This window comes from Salvelinus sp. IW2-2015, linkage group LG17 (assembly GCF_002910315.2).
Source record: "Salvelinus sp. IW2-2015 linkage group LG17, ASM291031v2, whole genome shotgun sequence".
NCBI classification, from domain to species: Eukaryota; Metazoa; Chordata; class Actinopteri; order Salmoniformes; family Salmonidae; genus Salvelinus; species Salvelinus sp. IW2-2015.
This window is the reverse complement of record NC_036857.1, coordinates 1,573,351-1,592,443: the sequence shown is the minus strand read 5'-3', so window position 1 is coordinate 1,592,443 and position 19,093 is coordinate 1,573,351. Positions and strand designations below refer to the sequence as shown.

The 19,093-nt window shown below is 50.5% G+C and overlaps 1 protein-coding gene across 1 annotated transcript in view; it reads left to right on the top strand.

Annotated features, from left to right (window-relative positions):
* Positions 1-17,113, top strand: part of LOC111977217 (bcl-2-like protein 1) — a 33,473-nt gene extending 16,360 nt beyond the window's left edge. Inside the window, exon 3 of the mRNA XM_024006581.1 lies at positions 16,497-17,113. Coding sequence (XP_023862349.1) covers positions 16,497-16,640 — 144 coding nt within the window. The 3' untranslated portion in view covers positions 16,641-17,113. The remainder of the gene's footprint in view (positions 1-16,496) is intronic.
* Positions 17,114-19,093: the final 1,980 nt, after the last annotated feature.

The following is a 19,093-nucleotide window of genomic DNA, read 5'->3' as shown; positions in this document are numbered from 1 at the left end:
AAATGTCAGGAATTGTGACAAACTGAGTTTATAAATGTAGTTGGCTAAGGTAAGGTGTATGTAAACTTCCGACTTTAACTGTACCTTTGACTATTGGATGTTCTTATACAGACGTTAGTATTGCCAGCCTGATCTCGGGAGTTGATAGGCTTGATGTCATAAACAGCGAGGTGCTTCAAGCATTGCTAAGAGCTGCTGGCAAACGCAGTAAAGTGCTGTTTTTTTTTATGCTTACGAGCCTACTGCTGCCTTCCATCGCTCAGTCAGACTACTATATCAAATCATATACTTAATTATAATAAACACACAGAAATACAAGTCTTTGGTCATTAATATGGTAAAATCCGGACTATCATTTCGAAAAAACAAAACGTTTATTCTTTCTGTGGCAACCCTAAGTCTAAATATTGCTGTTACATTGCACGACCTTCAATGTTATGTCATAATTATGTAAAATTCGGGCAAATTAATTACGGTCTTTACACAGTTCACAACGAGTCAGGCGGCCCAAACTGCTGCATATACCCTGACTCTGCTTCCACTGAACGCAAGAGAAGTGACACAATTTCCCTAGTTAATATTGCCTGCTAACATGAATTTCTTAACTACATATGCAGGTTTAAAAAAATATACTTGTGTATTGATTTTAAGTAAGGCATTGATGTTTATGGTTAGGTACATTTGTGTAACGATTGTGCTTTTTCCGCAAATGCGCTTTTGTTAAATCACCACCCGTTTGGCGAAGTTGAACTAGGCCGTGATTCGATGATAAATTAACAGGCACGGCATTGATTATATGCAACGGAAAACAAGCTAGTTAACCTAGTAATATCATCAACCATGTGAGGTTTGATTGTTTTTTATAAGATAAGTTTAATGCTAGCTAGCAACTTACCTTGGCTCCTTGCAGCCACAAGGTCCTTTTTGATGCTGCACTCGCGTAACAGGTGGTCAGCCTGCCACGCAGTCTCCTCGTGGATTGCAATGTAATCGACGTCCAAAAAGGCATATTACCGATTGTTATGAAAACTTGAAATCGGCCCTAATTAATCGGTCGACCTTTAGTGTTTATGCACTGAGAAGTGTAGCATAATGCATCTTGGCTAGGGGGATACGGAGAGACATGAGTCTTTCACTTTTTGGTGAGGCTGGGTAAAAGGCTGTTCTTAATTGCCGGTCCCACACTGTGCTGATGTTGTCCACCCGGAGGGTAACCTTTTCCAGAAGGTGTAGCCTTCTCCCTCCACTTTCAGGGAACCTTCATCCAGGAACCTGGTTTCACTCAGGGCGGACATGTCAATGTTGTAGAGCCTTAGTTTTGCAGCAATCAAAGCTGTTCTCCTTTGGGGTCTATCGTTATTATCGTCATTGTCCAAAAGAATTCTGATGTTCCATGTTGCCAGTTTCAGAGGAATTATTTTCTTTAGCATTTTTTGACCGCTGAGTGAAACTCCCGATATGTTCGGTAGCCTATCCAGGATGGAGTGAGTGGGCAATTTTTAGGCCACCTTTTCCTCGGCCTCTCCCCAGCTGGGGTGAGCAGTGTGGCTCCTAAATAGGGCTGCTCAGTCACACAGGGGTCTGCCGAGAGCAGCTGCCACTCAAGTCCCAACTGCTGGCGGCCATAATAGTCCTGTGTCGCTGGCGTGCAGGGGCTCCCGGTGCATCCCCGTCACCAGATACCCCAACGCCGCCAGACTTTAGTCCGGTTTCTAGTTGATGGCTTCACCGAGGTCAGAAGTGGATAGTGGATACCAACAGCACTGCTTCACTGTCGGAAGGGGAAACCCAGGACGCCCAGTATCTTCCACAGGAGGCCGCCGGGTCCAGTCTGTCGGCGACCGCCCACCGCTCGCCGCCAGCACTGCTTTTGTCTCAGGGGTGTGCTCACATAGCCTTTGTCATACCAGACTAACCCACAAGGCAGCGGGACAGTGATTGATGGCTGCCAGGATGTGTCCACACAGAGTGGGGCCCACTGCTGCTCCGAGATCCCCTGCCGGTTAGCCTGGAGTTTCAAGACAACCAGTTAACGTGTACTGCCGTGAGTGGAGACTTGTGTATGAAGCTGCTCCCCAATTCATAACAAGGGCTAGCCGGCGGCAGCGAGCTGTTAGCAAGCACATGGTAAGCGGGCATGCAACTTACCTCTACCTAGGCACTATTGCACTAGACCTGTCACATGCACCCCTGCGGTTGCTTACCCACACGTGCACACGGACACTTTCAAGTTTGTTTTGTCTTTTGCAATAAAGCATTTCCTTATAAATGTGTTCAGTCTTGCACACACTGCATTGTCTGTGTGGGGGTTGTTTGTGGTTGATGGCGTGTCAGTGACTGAGTGAAAATGTCAGTAAACAGATGGTGTGATTCTGTCTCCCTCAGCCTTGTCACAAAACCGTCAGTCTGGGACAGTAGGTTTGATGCTGAGGAGAGAGAGAGAGAGATTGGGCCATTCCATTGCTCCAGAGTTGCAGGGGGTGGGGGGGCTCAACTCGCCTTCAAGGAAGGTTGGGATGTTCCACTCCTCCAGGGTTGCAGGGGGATCCAGCCACCATCACGTGTGCACTACAGACTGGATGAGATGGGAGTATGTAGCTGGGAGAAAAAAAACACTGTCTATGCACATCTGTGTATGTACATGTGTAATGGGGTCTTGCCCGATGGAGCAGTCCATTTAGTGGCAACTCCCCCTCTCTCCTCTATTTATAGCCTCTATCATCCAGTGATGTGAAAGGGGGACCTGCAGCACTACTGGCTCACTTGGTGCACCAACACAGCTCGCCGTCCAACTGAGCAGCACCACACTAAGCAATGAGCTGTTGCTGTGCTCTAAATATGGCAATATGTGATTGTGAATCTGTACAGAGCAGCCTGACATCCAGCTGTGCTGATGTAGATCAGTGTTCAGGGAGGGAGGAGGGGCTTGGTGTTCAGCAGCAGGGAGGGAGGAGGGGCTTAAAGTGTTCAGCAGCAGGGAGGGAGGAGGGGCTTGGTGTGCAGCAGGGAGGGAGGAGGGGCTTGGTGTGCAGCAGGGAGGGAGGAGGGGCTTGGTGTTCAGCAGCGTGTGTAGGGAGGAGGGGCTTGGTGTTCAGCAGGAGGGGAGGCGGAGGAGGGGGCTTGGTGTTCAGCAGCAGGGAGGGAGGAGGGGCTTGGTGTTCAGCAGCAGGAGGGAGGAGGGGCTTGGTGTTCAGCAGCGTGTAGGGAGGAGGGGGGTGTTCAGCAGCAGGAGGGAGGAGGGGGTGCGGCGGGGTGTGGGGGCGTGAGGGAGCGAGAGGTGCAGGGGGGGAGGGTGGTTGTAGGAGGAGGGCTTGGTGTTCAGCAGCGTGTAGGGAGGAGGGGCTTGGTGTTCAGCAGCAGGGAGGGAGGAGGGGCTTGGTGTTCAGCAGCGTGTAGGGTGGGGGGCTTGGTGTTCAGCAGCAGGGAGGGAGGAGGGGCTTGGTGTTCAGCAGCGTGTAGGGAGGAGGGGCTTGGTGTTCAGCAGCGTGTAGGGAGGAGGGGCGGGGCTTGGGTTAGCAGAGGGAGGGAGGGCTGGTTCAGCAGCAGGGACGGGAGGGAGAGGGGCTTGGTGTTCAGCAGCAGGGAGGGAGGGAGGAGGGGCTTGGTGTTCAGCAGCGTGGAGGGAGGAGGGCGTGTTCAGCAGCGTGGAGGAGAGGGGCTTGGTGTTCAGCAGCGTGGAGGGAGGAGGGGCTTGGTGTTCAGCAGACACGGTCTGGGCATCATGTACTGTAAAGCAGTTCATCAACAGGACTACAGCAGTGTAGCTACAGTTTGTCCCTGAAGACATGTATGCCTATCCTACAACAGGGCTGTTTGAGCAGCGTTGGCTAGCTACTACGAGGCCAGAATAACTCTGCTAGCGACACCGTGAATGTCAGCTCTGGGGTCTGTTAGTTGGTAGAGGAACTAGGGCAGTGGTCTGGGGTCTGTTAGTTGGTAGAGGAACTAGAGCAGTGGTCTGTGTGTTGGTGGAGGAACTAGAGCAGTGGTCGTGTGTGGTGGAGGAACTAGAGCAGTGGTCTGTGTGTTGGTAGAGGAACTAGGGCAGTGGTCTGTGTGTTGGTAGAGGAACTAGGCAGTGGTCTGTGTGTTGGTGGAGAACTAGAGCATGTGGTCTGTGTTTGGTAGAGGAACTAGAGCAGTGGTCTGTGTGTTGGGAGGAAACTAGGGCAGTGGTCTGTGTGTTGGTAGAGGAACTAGGCAGTGGTCTGTGTGTTGGTAGAGGAACTAGGGCAGTGGTCTGTGTGTTGGTGGAGGAACTAGAGCAGTGGTCTGTGTGTTGTGGAGAACTAGAGCAGTGGTCTGTGTGTTGGTAGAGGAACTAGCAGTGGTCTGTTAGTTGGTAGAGAACTAGAGCAGAGTGGTCTGTGTTGGTAGAGGAACTAGAGCAGTGGTCTGGGTCTGTGTGTTTGGTAGAGGAACTAGAGCAGTGGTCTGGGGTCTGTTAGTTGGTAGAGGACTAGGCAGTGGTCTGGTGTTGTGGAGGAGAACTAGAGCAGTGGTCTGTGTGTGTGGTAGAGGACCTAGAGCAGTGGTCGTGTGTGTTGGTAGAGGAACTAGGGCAGTGGTCTGTGTGTTGTAGAGGAACTAGGACAGGGGTCTGTGTGTGTGGTAGAGGAACTAGAGCAGTGGTCGTGTGTTTGGTAGAGGAACTAGAGCAGTGGTCTGTGTGTTGGTAGAGGACTAGAGCAGTGGTCGTGTGTGTTGGTAGAGGAACTAGAGCAGTGGTCTGTGTTGTTGGTAGAGAACTAGAGCAGTGGTCTGTGTGTGTTGGTAGAGGAACTAGAGCAGTGTCTCTGTGTGTTGGTAGAGGAACTAGAGCAGTGGTCTGTGTGTTTGGTAGAGAACTAGGGCAGTGGTCTGTGTGTGGTAGAGGAACTAGGGCAGTGTCTGTGTGGTGTAGAGGAACTAGAGCAGTGGTCTGTGTGTGTTGGTAGAGGAACTAGAGCAGTGGTCTGTGTGTGTTGGTAGAGGAACTAGAGCAGTGGTCTCTGTGTGTGTGGTAGAGGAACTAGAGCAGTGGCTGTGTGTTGAGAGAACTAGGCAGTGTCTGGTGGTAGAGGAACTAGAGCAGTGGTCTGTGTGTTGGTAGAGGAACTAGAGCATGGTCTGTGTTGGTAGAGGAACTAGGGCAGTGGTCTGTGTGTTGGTAGAGGAACTAGGGCAGTGGTCGTGTGTGTTGGTAGAGGAACTAGAGCAGTGGTCTGTGTGTGTTGGTAGGAACTAGGGCAGTGTCTGTGTTGTAGAGGAACTAGGGCAGTGGTCTGTGTGTGTTGGTAGAGGAACTAGAGCAGTGGTCTGTGTGTTTGGTAGAGGAACTAGAGCATGGTCTGTGTGTGTTGGTAGAGGACTAGAGCAGTGGTCTGTGTGTTGGTAGAGGAACTAGAGCAGTGGGCTGTGTGTTGGTAGAGGAACTAGAGCAGTGGTCTGTGTGTTGTAGAGAACTAGAGCATGGTCTGTGTGTTGGTAGAGGAACTAGAGCAGTGTCTGTGGTGTGGTAGAGGAACTAGGGCAGTGTCTGGTGGTTGGTAGAGGAACTAGGCAGTGGTCTGTGTGTGTGGTAGAGGAACTAGAGCAGTGGTCTGTGTGTGTTGGTAGAGGAACTAGAGCAGTGGTCTGTTGTGTTGGTAGAGGAACTAGAGCAGTGGTCTCTGTGTGTTGGTAGAGGAACTAGAGCAGTGGTCTGTGTTGGTAGAGGAACTAGAGCAGGTTGGTCTGGTGTGTTGGTAGAGGAACTAGAGCAGTGGTCTGTGTGTTGGTAGAGGAACTAGGGCAGTGGTCTGTGTGTTGGTAGAGGAACTAGGGCAGTGGTCTGTGTGTGTTGTAGAGGAACTAGAGCAGTGGTCTGTGTGTGTGGTAGAGGAACTAGAGCAGTGGTCTGTGTTGTTGGTAGAGGAACTAGAGCAGTGGTCTGTGTGTTGGTAGAGGAACTAGAGCAGTGGTGGTGTGTTGGTAGAAACTAGAGCAGTGGTCTTTGTTGGTAGAGGAACTAGGGCAGTGTCTGTGTGTGGTAGAGGAACTAGAGCAGTGGTCGTGTGTGTTGGTAGAGGAACTAGAGCAGTGGTCTGTGGGTGTGGTAGAGGAACTAGGCAGTGGTCTGTGTTGGTGGTGAGGAATAGGGCAGTGTCGTGTGTGTTGGTAGAGGAACTAGGGAGCAGTGGTCTGTGTGTTGGTAGAGGAACTAGAGCAGTGGTCTGTGTGTTGGTAGAGGAACTAGAGCAGTGGTCTGTGTGTTGGTAGAGGAACTAGAGCAGTGGTCGTGTGTGGAGAGGAGACTAGGGCGTGTCTGTGTGTTGTAGAGGACTAGAGCAGTGGTCTGTGTGTTGGGAGAGAACTAGAGCAGTGGTCTTGGGGTCTGTTGTGGTAGAGGAACTAGAGCAGTGGTCTGTGTGTTGGTAGAGGAACTAGGCAGTGGTCTGGCTGTGTTGGTAGAGGAACTAGGCCGTGGTCTGTGTGTTGGTAGAGAACTAGGGCAGTGGTCTGTGGTGTTGTAGAGGAATAGGGCAGTGGTCTGTGTGTGTTGTAGAGGAACTAGGGCAGTGGTCTGTGTGTTGGTAGAGGAACTAGGGCAGTGGTCTGTGTGTGTTGGTAGAGGAACTAGGGCAGTGGTCTGTGTGTGTTGGTAGAGGAACTAGGGCAGTGGTCTGTGTGTGTGTTTTGGTGTATTCTCAGTGTAAACACTGTGGTTGCTGCTCTCTCTGCTCCAGTTCTGAGCTGGCTTAGTGTGGGAAATCAGGTCAGGATTCATTTCCCCATTGTCCCTCGGCCTCTCTCTGTCCCTCGGCCTCTCTCTGTCCCTCGGCCTCTCTCTGTCCCTCGGCCTGTTTTTTTATCTTACTTGCAGTTTCTCCATCTTTATTAGGTTGGCTGTATAGGCCTGCATTTCCTCCCCATTACCCCTCCCTCGGTCGCTCTCTCTCTCGGTCTCTGTGTGCGTGTATAGAAACTGATATCAGATTATGAGACTTCTATGCGATTAGTGTGGTAGCTGTGATCTATTAAACTGACATGGGGTGAGGGGCTACGGTGCCCAGCAAATATTCCAGAATCTGAAAGCGCTGTAATGAATATGATTAAGCTGACTTGTGATCATCATGGTCATTGTTGTTTCGAATTGGCGGCAATGTAATAAGAGCAATATTTGGTTCTCCCGATTGGCACAGCGTGGCTAAGGCACTGCATCTCCGTGCTAGAGGCATCAATACAGACCCTGGTTTGATTCCAGGCTGTATCACAACTGGACGTGATTGGGAGTCCCATAGGGCAGCGCACAATTGGCCCAGCGTCATTAGGGTTTTGCCGGGGTAGGCCGTCATTGCTCCTTCATGTGTAGACTAGTTAAATAAAGATTAAATACATTTTTTTTTTATATAAACGTTTTGTAAATAATCATTTGTTCTTAACTGACTTGCCTAGTTAAATAAAAATAAGTAAATGTTATAGGTGCATTTTAATGTTGTCTTTCCTCTCCTAGTCTCCTATCCCATTACACCCCTCACTCTCATGAATCTCTTCCTCTGTCACTCCATTATTTCTCTTTCTTTCTCTTTCTCTGTCTTTTTTTTCTCTTTCTATTTTCTTTTTTTTCTCTTTCTTTCTTTCCCTCTTTCTTTCTCTCCTTCTTTCTTTTTTTTCTTCTATTTTCCCTTTTTTCTATTTTTCTTTCAACGGTTGCTGGTTTGAATCCCCGAGCCAACTAGGTCAGCCTGTGTAGCCTTCTCTAGCCTCGGCCTGCGTAGTCCCCTCTAGCCTCGGCCTGCGCAGTCCCCTCTAGCCTCGGCCTGCGTAGTCCCCTCGGCCTGCGTAGTTCCCTCTAGCCTCGGCCTGCCGCCAGTCCCTCGTAGTCCCTCGGCCTGCCGCAGTCCCTCTAGCCCGGCCTGCGCAGTCCCCTCTAGCCTCGGCCTGCGCAGTCCCCTCTAGCCTCGGCCTGCGCAGTCCCCTCTAGCCTCGCCTGCGCAGTCCCTCGGCTCCGTAGTCCCTGCTAGCCTCGGCCTGCGTAGTCCCTCTAGCCTCGGCCTGCGTAGTCCCCCTCTAGCCTCGGCCTGCGCAGTCCCCTCTAGCCTCGGCCTGCGTAGTCCCCTCGGCCTGCGTAGTCCCTCTAGCCTCGGCCTGCGTAGTCCCCTCGGCCTGCGTAGTCCCCTCGGCCTGCGTAGTCCCCTCTAGCCTCGGCCTGCGCATCCTCTAGCCTCGGCCTGCGCAGTCCCCTCTAGCCTCGGCCTGCGCAGTCCCCTCTAGCCTCGGCCTGCGCAGTCCCTCTAGCTCGGCCTGCGTCTCCCTCGGCCTGCGTAGTCCCTCGGCCTGCGTAGTCCCTCTAGCCTCGGCCTGCGTAGTCCCCTCTAGCCTCGGCCTGCGTAGTCCCCTCGGCCGCGTAGCTCCCCGCCTGCGTAGTCCCTCGCCTGCGTAGTCCCTCGGCCTGCGTAGTCCCCTCGGCCTGCGTAGTCCCCTCTAGCCTCGCTGCGCAGTCCCCTCTAGCTCGGCCTGCGCAGTCCCCTCTAGCCTCGGCCTGCGCAGTCCCCTCGTAGCCTCGGCCTGCGCAGTCCCCTCTAGCCTCGGCCTGCGCAGTCCCCTCTAGCCTCGGCCTGCGCAGTCCCCTCGGCCTGCGTAGTCCCTCTAGCCTCGGCCTGCGTAGTCCCCTCTAGCCTCGGCCTGCGTAGTCCCCTCTAGCCTCGGCCTGCCGAGTCCCCTCTAGCCTCGGCCTGCGTAGTCCCTCGGCCTGCGTAGTCCCCTCTAGCCTCGGCCTGCGTAGTCCCCTCGGCCTGCGTAGTCCCCCTGGCCTGCGTAGTCCCCTCTAGCCTCGGCCTGCGTAGTCCCTCTAGCCCCGGCCTGCGCAGTCCCTCTAGCCTCGGCCTGCGCAGTCCCCTCTAGCCTCGGCCTGCGCAGTCCCCTCTAGCCCCGGCCTGCGCAGTCCCTTCTAGCCTCGCCTGCGTAGTCCTCGCCTGCGTAGTCCGCCTCGGCCTGCGTAGTCCCCTCTAGCCTCGGCCTGCGTAGTCCCCTCGGCCTGCGTAGTCCCCTCGGCCTGCGTAGTCCCCTCGGCCTGCGTAGTCCCCTCGCCTGCGTAGTCCCCTCGGCCTGCGTAGTCCCCCTCGGCCTGCGTAGTCCCCCTAGCCTCGGCCTGCGTAGTCCCTCGCTGCGTAGTCCCTTTAGCCTCGGCCTGCGTAGTCCCCTCTAACCTCGGCCTGCGTAGTCCCCTCTATGTTTAAAGAGGCGTGAATGGCAGAGTTGCTTAGTGTGGGTTGTTGTTTGTAATCAGTCACCAGTCTTTATGGCTACATAGTATTCTAGCTATTTGAGCAGGAGAAGTTAAAAGGCAGAACAGAGCCTTGCTCTAGGGCTTTGCCCAGGTGTATTAACCCCTCCCCATGCTGCAGTGTCCCGGTGCTCTAGGGCTTGCCAGGTGTATTAACCCCTCCCATGCTGCAGTGTCCCGGTGCTCTAGGCTTTGCCAGGTGTATTAACCCCTCCCCATGCTGCAAGTGTCCCGGTGCTCTAGGGCTTTGCCAGGTGTATTAACCCCTCCCCATGCTGCAGTGTCCCGGTGCTCTAGGGCTTTGCCAGGTGTATTAACCCCTCCCCATGCTGCAGTGTCCCGGTGCTCTAGGGCTTTGCCAGGTGTATTAACCCCTCCCCATGCTGCAGTGTCCCGGTGCTCTAGGCTTTGCCAGGTGTATTAACCCCTCCCCATGCTGCAGTGTCCGCGGTGCTCTAGGGCTTTTGCCAGGTGTATTAACCCCTCCCATGCTGCAGTGTCCCGGTGCTCTAGGGCTTTGCCAGGTGTATTAACCCTCCCCATGCTGCAGTGTCCCGGTGCTCTAGGCTTTGCCAGGTGTATTAACCCTCCCATGCTGCAGTGTCCCGGTGCTCTAGGGCTTTGCCAGGTGTATTAACCCTCCCCATGCTGCAGTGTCCCGGTGCTCTAGGGCTTTGCCAGGTGTATTAACCCCTCCCCATGCTGCAGTGTCCCGGTGCTCTAGGCTTTGCCAGGTTATTAACCCCTCCCCATGCTGCAGTGTCGGTGCTCTAGGGCTTTGCCAGGTGTATTAACCCCTCCCCATGCTGCAGTGTCCCGGTGCTCTAGGGCTTGCCAGGTGTATTAACCCCTCCCCATGCTGCAGTGTCCCGGTGCTCTAGGGCTTTCCCAGGTGTATTAACCCCTCCCCATGCTGCAAGTGTCCCGTGCTCTAGGGCTTTGCCAGGTGTATTAACCCCTCCATGCTGCAGTGTCCGGTGCTCTAGGGCTTTGCCAGGTGTATTAACCCCTCCCATGCTGCAGTTCCCGGTGCTCTAGGGCTTTGCCAGTGTATTAACCCCTCCCCATGCTGCAGTGTCCCGGTGCTCTAGGGCTTTGCCAGTGTATTAACCCCTCCCCATGCTGCAGTGTCCCGGTGCTCTAGGGCTTTGCCAGGTGTATTACCCCTCCCCATGCTGCATGTGTCCCGGTGCTCTAGGGCTTTGCCAGGTGTATTAACCCCTCCCCATGCTGGCAGTGTCCCGGTGCTCTAGGGCTTTGCCAGGTGTATTAACCCCTCCCCATGCTGCAGTGTTCCCGGTGCTCTAGGGCTTTGCCAGGTGTATTAACCCTCCCCATGCTGCAGTGTCCCGGTGCTCCTAGGGCTTTGCCAGGTGTATTAACCCTCCCCATGCTGCAGTGTCCGGTGCTCTAGGGTTTGCCAGGTGTATTAACCCCTCCCCATGCTGCAGTGTCCGGTGCTCTAGGGCTTTGCCAGGTGTATTAACCCCTCCCCATGCTGCAGTGTCCCGGTGCTCTAGGGCTTTGCCAGGTGTATTAACCCCTCCCCATGCTGCAGTGTCCCGGTGCTCTAGGGCTTTGCCAGGTGTATTAACCCCTCCCATGCTGCCAGTGTCCCGGTGCTCTAGGGCTTTGCCAGGTGTATTAACCCCTCCCCATGCTGCAGTGTCCCGGTGCTCTAGGGCTTTGGCTCAAAGCCTGACCTTCACACTCTGGAGGATGACTCTGTGCCAGTTGTCATATGACCTTCTTTTACATTTATTGAACCTTTTATTTAACTTGGCAAGTCAGTTAAGAACAAATTGTTATTTACAATGACGGCCTACCCCGGGCCAAACCTGGACGATGCTGGGTTGATTGTGCGCCGCCCTATGGGATGATCTGCTGACAGGCATGAGGAGTTGTTTTCTGAGGGTGGGACTGGGAGCAGTGTCTTAGCTGTCAACTTTAGCCTAGTCCTGCCCTGCCTGTGTGCATCACGATGGCAGATAAGAGGTCCAACTGTGGTCAATGTGAGTAATATTCAACATGTTTGACCAGCGGTAAAGATTAAAAGCTGTCCTTTGAGGTCACTCAAAAATGTAATCTAACGCAACAGTTTGTTTGTTTATCTGAGTTTACTCAACAAACAAGACATACTGATGTGGAATTGCACTTTTGCCCCAGAAGCACAACACATCCAGTGTTTTCCTTATGACTCAGCAAAGGTCAGACTTTAACATCAGAGAGGCATGTCTGAGACATGAGGTGATAACTTATTACTCAAGTACTGGAATGATACAATCTAGAGGTCCTGCGTCATCACTGAAGAATGCAGAGTTTGACAGGAAATCCGTCCAGTGTGACCAAGGGGTTTTGCAACCTTCCATTATCTTTCGTTGGGCTGGTTTAAAGCGGAATCTGACCTTTTTTGTTTGTAGTTCTATTCAGAGGCTTCTGTGTTCCCAGGGCTATGCCAGTGTTCTGTAATTCACAGAACTAGGCTAGCTGAACATTCTGGATTCCTTTCTGCATTTGAATGGAACACTCCCCAAGTAGCATTGTTTCAACTCTGTTTGGTAACTGTGTTCCCTCTGCGTATTGTCTTTCAGCTTGCCAAACTGAGCTGAGGCCTCTATTCAAATAGACCTGCCCAGATCAGCTGAGGCTGAATTCTTTGAAAGGCTCTGGTCAATTCAGATTCTCTCTCTGGGGACCTACGGGCTCTAAATTATGAAGAGAAACACTTTAGTCTAAACCTCAAAACGATCTTAAATATTGCTTACATTCTCTAAAAGAGCCCCTTTTCATTGATTAAGAGAAGAAGAAAAGAGAAGTATTCTGACTTAGTGTTTCACTAAGGAGACATTGTTAGAGGTCATGATGGTGGTGAAACACAGTGGGGTAACCTGTTAGAACTGACTCAGGGGCCGGTGGTGTTGCTGGTCCTTTCCTCCCAGCCATGTAGCTTTGGATAATCTATCAGACACACCGATCAGCTGCTCTCTGGTAACCGTGGCAACCGTATAATGAAATGGTTGATTTTTTTCCTTTGCCCCACGGACTTCTCCATCCCTTCTCTCTTCAGCTATCGATTACACATTTTTATTTTATTATTTTAAACAGAGGCTGGAGAACATCTTAGAGTGGCTGCTGCTTAGCACCTGCCATCTCTGGGGAACAAGTGGAAAACACTGGAGTGAGAGTAGGTTTAGGGCTAGGTATCTCACAGGGGACAGACAGAACCACTCAGACATGGAGAATGACAAACATTACAATGTGCCTGTGTGATTTACTACCAGTCATTTAACATGTAGGATAGACCTGTGTGGTTTACTACCAGTCATTTTAACATTTAGACCCCAGTTCACTAGAAAGGTGTGGTTCTACAGTATGTGGACTGTGTCGGGGTGTGTGGTATAGTCATGCCTGGGCAGGTAGAATACACATGAGACCTCCGGAGATCAATAAGCACGGATGACTACAGGGTGGAGTATTATGCTGCTGCCTGCCATGATTACAGACCACAGGAAGCAGTGTAGAGCTGAGACAGACCTGGGCAGAGACATTGAAGATGAACCTAGATTATACGGTATAAAGATGATGCCAGTGTGTTAAAAATCAAATGTATTCTTGTATTTTATTAATATTCTTTCAGGGAGGCTGTTCAGGAGAGGGGAAGTATTATATTATATATCTTTTTTTAAGGCTTTTGGTTTCACCTGTCACTCATTCTTTATTTTGATATGCTTTAACACATCTGTTGTGTCATTGCAAACCGCCATCTTTATTTTCTACACCCACACCATTCCTGTCATTCCCCTTCGTGGTGTTCTCACAGGGAGCGATACTCTCTGTGGCTTCACCTCTCAGTGAAAGGGAGATACCTAATCAGTGGTACAACTGAATGCATTCATTAACCCACCATCTCTGCTATAATCTACGTCTTCGGCGCCCGGGGAGCAGTGGGTTAACTGCCTTGCTCAGGGGCAGAACGACAGATTTTTACCTTGTCAGCTCAGGGATTCGGTTACCGGCCCAATGCTCTAACCACTTGGCTGACTTCAGAGTGCTGCTGATTCCTGTGCTGCAGTTAGCCTTACATGTTGACATTCCTTAGACTCTGCAGACAGACTGCAGTTAGCCTTACATGTTGACATTCCTTAGACTCTGCAGNTGCAGTTAGCCTTACATGTTGACATTCCTTAGACTCTGCAGACAGTCTACAGTTAGCCTTACATGTTGACATTCCTTAGACTCTGCAGACAGACTACAGACTTCACCTACTGTAGTTTGGTCTGGCTGTGGTGGGTTTGTTTGGACAGTGTTTGCACCGGAATCATTGAGTGATGAATGTGAACACTATGGGTGTAATATACAGTATTCATTGCAGTGGGTTTGTATCAGTAGGTCTACTCTGCAGGGAGGGTCAGACCTCAGCTAACTAGCACTGCCAGAGACAGACACTGCTGTTGGCCTACAGAAAAACACTGCCAGAGACAGACACTACTGTTGGCCTACAGATAAACACTGCCAGAGACAGACACTACTGTTGGCCTACAGATAAACACTGCCAGAGACAGACACTGCTGTTGGCCTACAGATAAACACTGCCAGACAGACACTACTGTTGGCCTACAGATAAACACTGCCAGACAGACACTACTGTTGGCCTACAGATAAACACTGCCAGACAGATATAATACTGTAGACCAGGGGGGGGGGCGACTCCAGTCCTCGGGGCCTGATTGGTGTCACACTTCTGCCCCAGCCCCAGTTAACACACCTGACTCCAATAATCACCTAATCATGATCTTCAGTTTAGAACGCAATTATACTGAACAAAAATATATAAACGCAACATGTAAAGTGTCAATCCCATGTTTCATGAGCTGAAATAAAAGATCRCAGAATCGMTTCATACGCACACAAAGCTGATTTCTCTCAAATGTTGTTTTACATCCCTGTTAGTGAGCATTTCTCCTTTGCCAAGATAATCCATCCACCTGACAGGGGTGGCATATCAAGAAGCTGATTAAGCGGCACGATCCTTACACAGGTGCACCTTGTGCTGGGGACAATYAGAGGCCACTAAGATGTGCAGTTTTGTCACACAACACAATGCCACAGCTGTCATGTTGAGGGAGCGTGTAATTGCCATGCTGACCGCAGGAATGTCCACCAGAGCTGTTGCCAGAGAATTTCATGTTAATTTCTCTACCATAAGCCACCTCCAACTTCATTTTAGAGAAATTGTTGCACGTTGCGTTTATATTTTTGTTCAGTATAGTAAAAAAGAAATGCTGTGTTTGCTAAGGATGGGGATAAAGTGTGACATGACTTCGGCCTCCGAGGACTGGAGTCGCCCCTCCCTGGTCTACAGTATTATGTCTGTCTCTGGCAGTGTTTATCTGTAGGCCAACAGCAGTGTCTGTCTCTGGCAGTGTTTATCTGTAGGCCAACAGCAGTGTCTGTCTGGCAGTGTTTATCTGTAGGCCAACAGCAGTGTCTGTCTCTGGCAGTGTTTATCTGTAGGCCAACAGCAGTGTCTGTCTCTGGCAGTGTATCTGTAGGCCAACAGTAGTGTCTGTCTCTGGCAGTGTTTATCTGTAGGCCAACAGCAGTGTCTGTCTCTGGCAGTGTTTACTGTTAGGCCAACAGTAGTCGTCTGTCTCTGGCAGTGTTTTATCTGTAGGCCAACAGTAGTGTCTGTCTCTATGGCAGTGTTTATCTGTAGGCCAACAGCAGTGTCTGTCTCTGGCAGTGTTTATCTGTAGGCCAACAGTAGTGTCTGTCATCTGGCAGTGCTAGCTAGCTGAGGTCTTCAGGACTGACGAATAGACGTTGAATTGACGCCTGTGCCCAGTGTGCTGTTATCTGACCCTGCCATGCCCCGCCCCCGCCTTTTTACCAGACACCTTCACAGCTATGAAGTCTCAGTCACAAATCCTGTTAAGTGAAACACAGCCGTCTTGACTATTTTAATGCTGTTTCTGTTGCTTCGTCTTCCCGCTTCCATTGTTAAGTATTCTTCTGCATTTGAATGAGTGATTGACGGTATACCTGTAGAGAGGAAGGAAGAGAGGTGTGGGAGATGTGCACACCACCCCATCTGTAATCAAGAACATGTTTGGAATGTCTCTGGAATGAGTCCTTATCTTACTTTCATTCCAGCAGCGGGACAAAGACTCTGTCTGACCATCTGAATGTTAAGTTACGAAGTTACACAAATAGAAATGTCAACTATTTGGTTATATAGTCATCAGTCTTGATATTAGATTGTTTGAGAAACTATTTGTTTTACTGGCCAGTTAAGTCCACTATTCACTCACTGCACTGAAAACAACCTCAGCCAGCGGAACATCAGTGCCAGATGGATTCGGATGAATCATCCAATGTGAGCTTCTTCCCTCTTGTGGCTGTAGCCAGGAAGTGCAGACCTTTATGTCAGCGTTTCTGGCACGTTCTCTCGAATGATACTGGAAGGGGTGGGCTCAAAGATGACCCTGATGGTGAGGAGAATGTCAACAGTGAAAGGGATTCACTTTGGGGTTACTGCTGTTCAACAGGGGGTTACTGCTGTTCCCACACAGGGGGGGTTTACTGCTGTTCCACACAGGGGGGTTACTGCTGTCCCACAGGGGGGGTTACTTGCTGTTCCACACAGGGGGGGTTACTGCTGTTCCACACAGGGGGGGTTTACTGCTGTTCCACACATGGGGGGTTACTGCTGTTCCAGCACAGGGGGGGGTTACTGCTGTTCCCACACAGGGGGGGGGTTCTGCTGTTCCACACAGGGGGGGGGGTTACTGCTGTTCCACACAGGGGGGGTTACTGGCTGTTCCACACATGGGGGGGTTACTGCTGTTCCACACAGGGGGTCTGCTGTTCCACACAGGGGGGGGTTACTGCTGTTCCACACAGGGGGGGTTACTGCTGTTCCACACAGTGGGGGGGGGGGGGGGTACTGCTGTTTCCACACAGGGGGGGTTACTGTCTGTTCCACACAGGGGGGGGGGTTACTGCTGTTCCACACAGGGGGGGGTTCTGCTAGTTCCACACAGGGGGGGGTTACTGCTGTTCCACACACGGAGAGGGGTTACTCTGCTGTTCTCACAAGGGATGGTTTTCTTGTTGTGGACGTGCTGGAAACATTTATTTGGCTCTGATTTTAAAATAAGTTAATTATATAATAAAGGTATAGTCATTTTAGGTTTTGTTTTGGGTTATACCTCATTTTGTTCACCAACTCCCTTCTCTCTATCTCCAGGACCGGTTTGCAGAGATCTTTGGGATGGACGCTGCAGCCGAGAGCAGGAAGTCTCAGGAGAGCTTTAAGAAGTGGCTTCTGGCGGGGATGACCCTGGTCACAGGAGTCGTCGTAGGGTCACTCTTCGCTCAGAAACGCCTGTGAGGACGACAGCCACAACAGACGCCGTCTTGTAGGCGGGGAAATGAAGGAATTGGTTGACTTTTCTTATTTCTCCTTTAATTTCCAAGAAAATACATTATGTTTGAATCTTACATCCCACCATACACTGAGGACTCTGACAAACTGTTGAAGAGAGCGTGATGGTCACTTATGTTACCCTCATCAAAGACCTCCCTGCAACACCCTAAAACACAAGAAAATGGAGGGAGGAATCTAGAAGTGTCTTGGGCCAAACCTTCCTCTTTTTCCTTTTGTCTACTCTTTCCTGTTGACCTTTTCTCCAATTGCTGTATTAATTAGTTTTTACAAATGTAAAAGTGATTCAGAAACAAGCTAGCGCATCATATTAGGCGCATTGGCCTGAAATTAGTGAGGTAATTTAATTTGTCGTGTGTTGTTCATTGGTTTGTTTTTATTTCGATTTTTTTTTTACCATTAAAACCCACGTGATCATTTCCTGTTGTGATGGTGGTCAAATACCTGGCACACAGAACACACAACGTGCACAACAAACCACTAGCCAGTGACGAAGAGTATTTATCTAGCTGCTGGGGATAGAGGCTCAGTTGGAGAAAACGTTCAGTATTTAAAACTTACAACACAACCTTGTGATCATTTTAGCTAATAAGATTGAAGATGAATGAAGCAGAAACCTTATTTAGTGAGATTACAGATTGAGACTTCTGACGTTCATATAGATAGATCTAAGACATGAGAAAATGTTGTCAGGCCAACTTCAAGGTCGGACCCCTTCAACCTGCCACCTCTGTCTGCCTTAGTTTTCACACGTGGCACATTCATTTCTGATCTCCTTCCTGTCACATCAGCTGATGGCGTGCGTCACTCAACCTGCTGTTCAGAGCACACCTGTCAAACCTAGTCGACAGAGACTGAGGAAAACGATTCCTTGGTTTCCAAACGTCTTTAATTTAAACACAGCGTCAGTAAGTCAGGAGGGTGTTTGTAGTCTGGCGTTTTCATAGTGTTACGCTCTGTGAGCTGTCAGTTAGCTTCATTCAGGCGGAAGTAGGAGGATGAGAAGGAGGGTGGGAGGAGAGAGGCGAGACGGGTGCAACGCCCCACCCACATTCTGACCCTCTGCTTCAGGAAACGGCGTCCTAGGGAAGTAGGGCTCCTCTTGTGTGACCGGTAGACGGTTGTAAACCCAGCCTTTGAGACTTTGCAGCGGTGTCCTGCGTTTCAAAACTGGAATGAGGTCTCACTTGCTGTGGTTTTTCCACATTTTATTTGAACAGTGTAGCAGACCTGTGTTAAACTTTAGAGACATGTCAACGTTTATATGCTTTATTTTATGTCAAAGCCCTGTTAGTTTATAGTTTATTTACCCCACGTTTGCTATGCATTTCCTGCTTAATATTGTTGATTTTAAATCTTATGTTTTTTTTGCCTGCTTTTCTCAATTGCAGATTTAATAACTTGGGTTTCATCAGGAAACATTTATCCGACTGCCAACACCCTCCAAGCAGCTCATACAGTACCGGGCCCTCCAGTGTATTTAGTTACAGTACCGGGCCCTCCAGTGTATTTAGTTACAGTACCAGGCCCTCCAGTGTATTTAGTTACAGTACCGGGCCCTCCAGTGTATTTAGTTACAGTACCGGGCCCTCCAGTGTATTTAGTTACAGTACCGGGCCCTACGCGTCCCTTCAAAACCAGTAAAATAGTTACATGAACACGCGGCCTCTCCAGCCTCATATTCTAGTTACCTGAGTACCGTGTTGGCCCTCGGCAGTCCTACATTGAAGTAACAGGTTACCGGGCCCTCCTATGTGTATTTAATTACAAATACCAAAGGCCCTCGAACAAGATGTATTATTATATCTCCTCACCTGAATGAAAATATCTCAGTACTGGAGTCCCTCCAGTTTCTAATTACGTTGTACCCAATACCGGTACTTGTGCCCTCCAGTATTAGTTACAGTACCGGGCCTCCAGGTACTTTAGTTCAATCCGTACCGGCCCTCCGAGTGTATTATACAGTACCGGACCCTCCAGTGTATTGGTAGCTATAGCGAGTAACCGGACCTCCAGTCGGTATTTGACCAACAAACGGTAAGTTATGCCACCTACAACTGGCCCCCGAGTAAAAATTATTTTTAGTATACAATATGACCAACAGTTAACCTGGCCTCCTGCCAGGCCCTGTATTTAGTTACTGGGTTCCCCTGGGCCTCCTAGCCCGCCAATATCATACAATCCCCACAAGGACCCGACCACCGCCGTACGGCCTCGTTCCTCCCGTGCAGTGCACGAAACTCAATAAGTCCACGATAACTCGGGTACTCGCGTGACCGCTTCCCAGATGGGGATTTAGTTCCAGACCAAGTTGAGACTAACCCCAAACTCCAATTGTAATATGGTTGGATTACACTACTACTCGCCTCGAGTGGTATTTAGTTACTGTAGCTGCACCG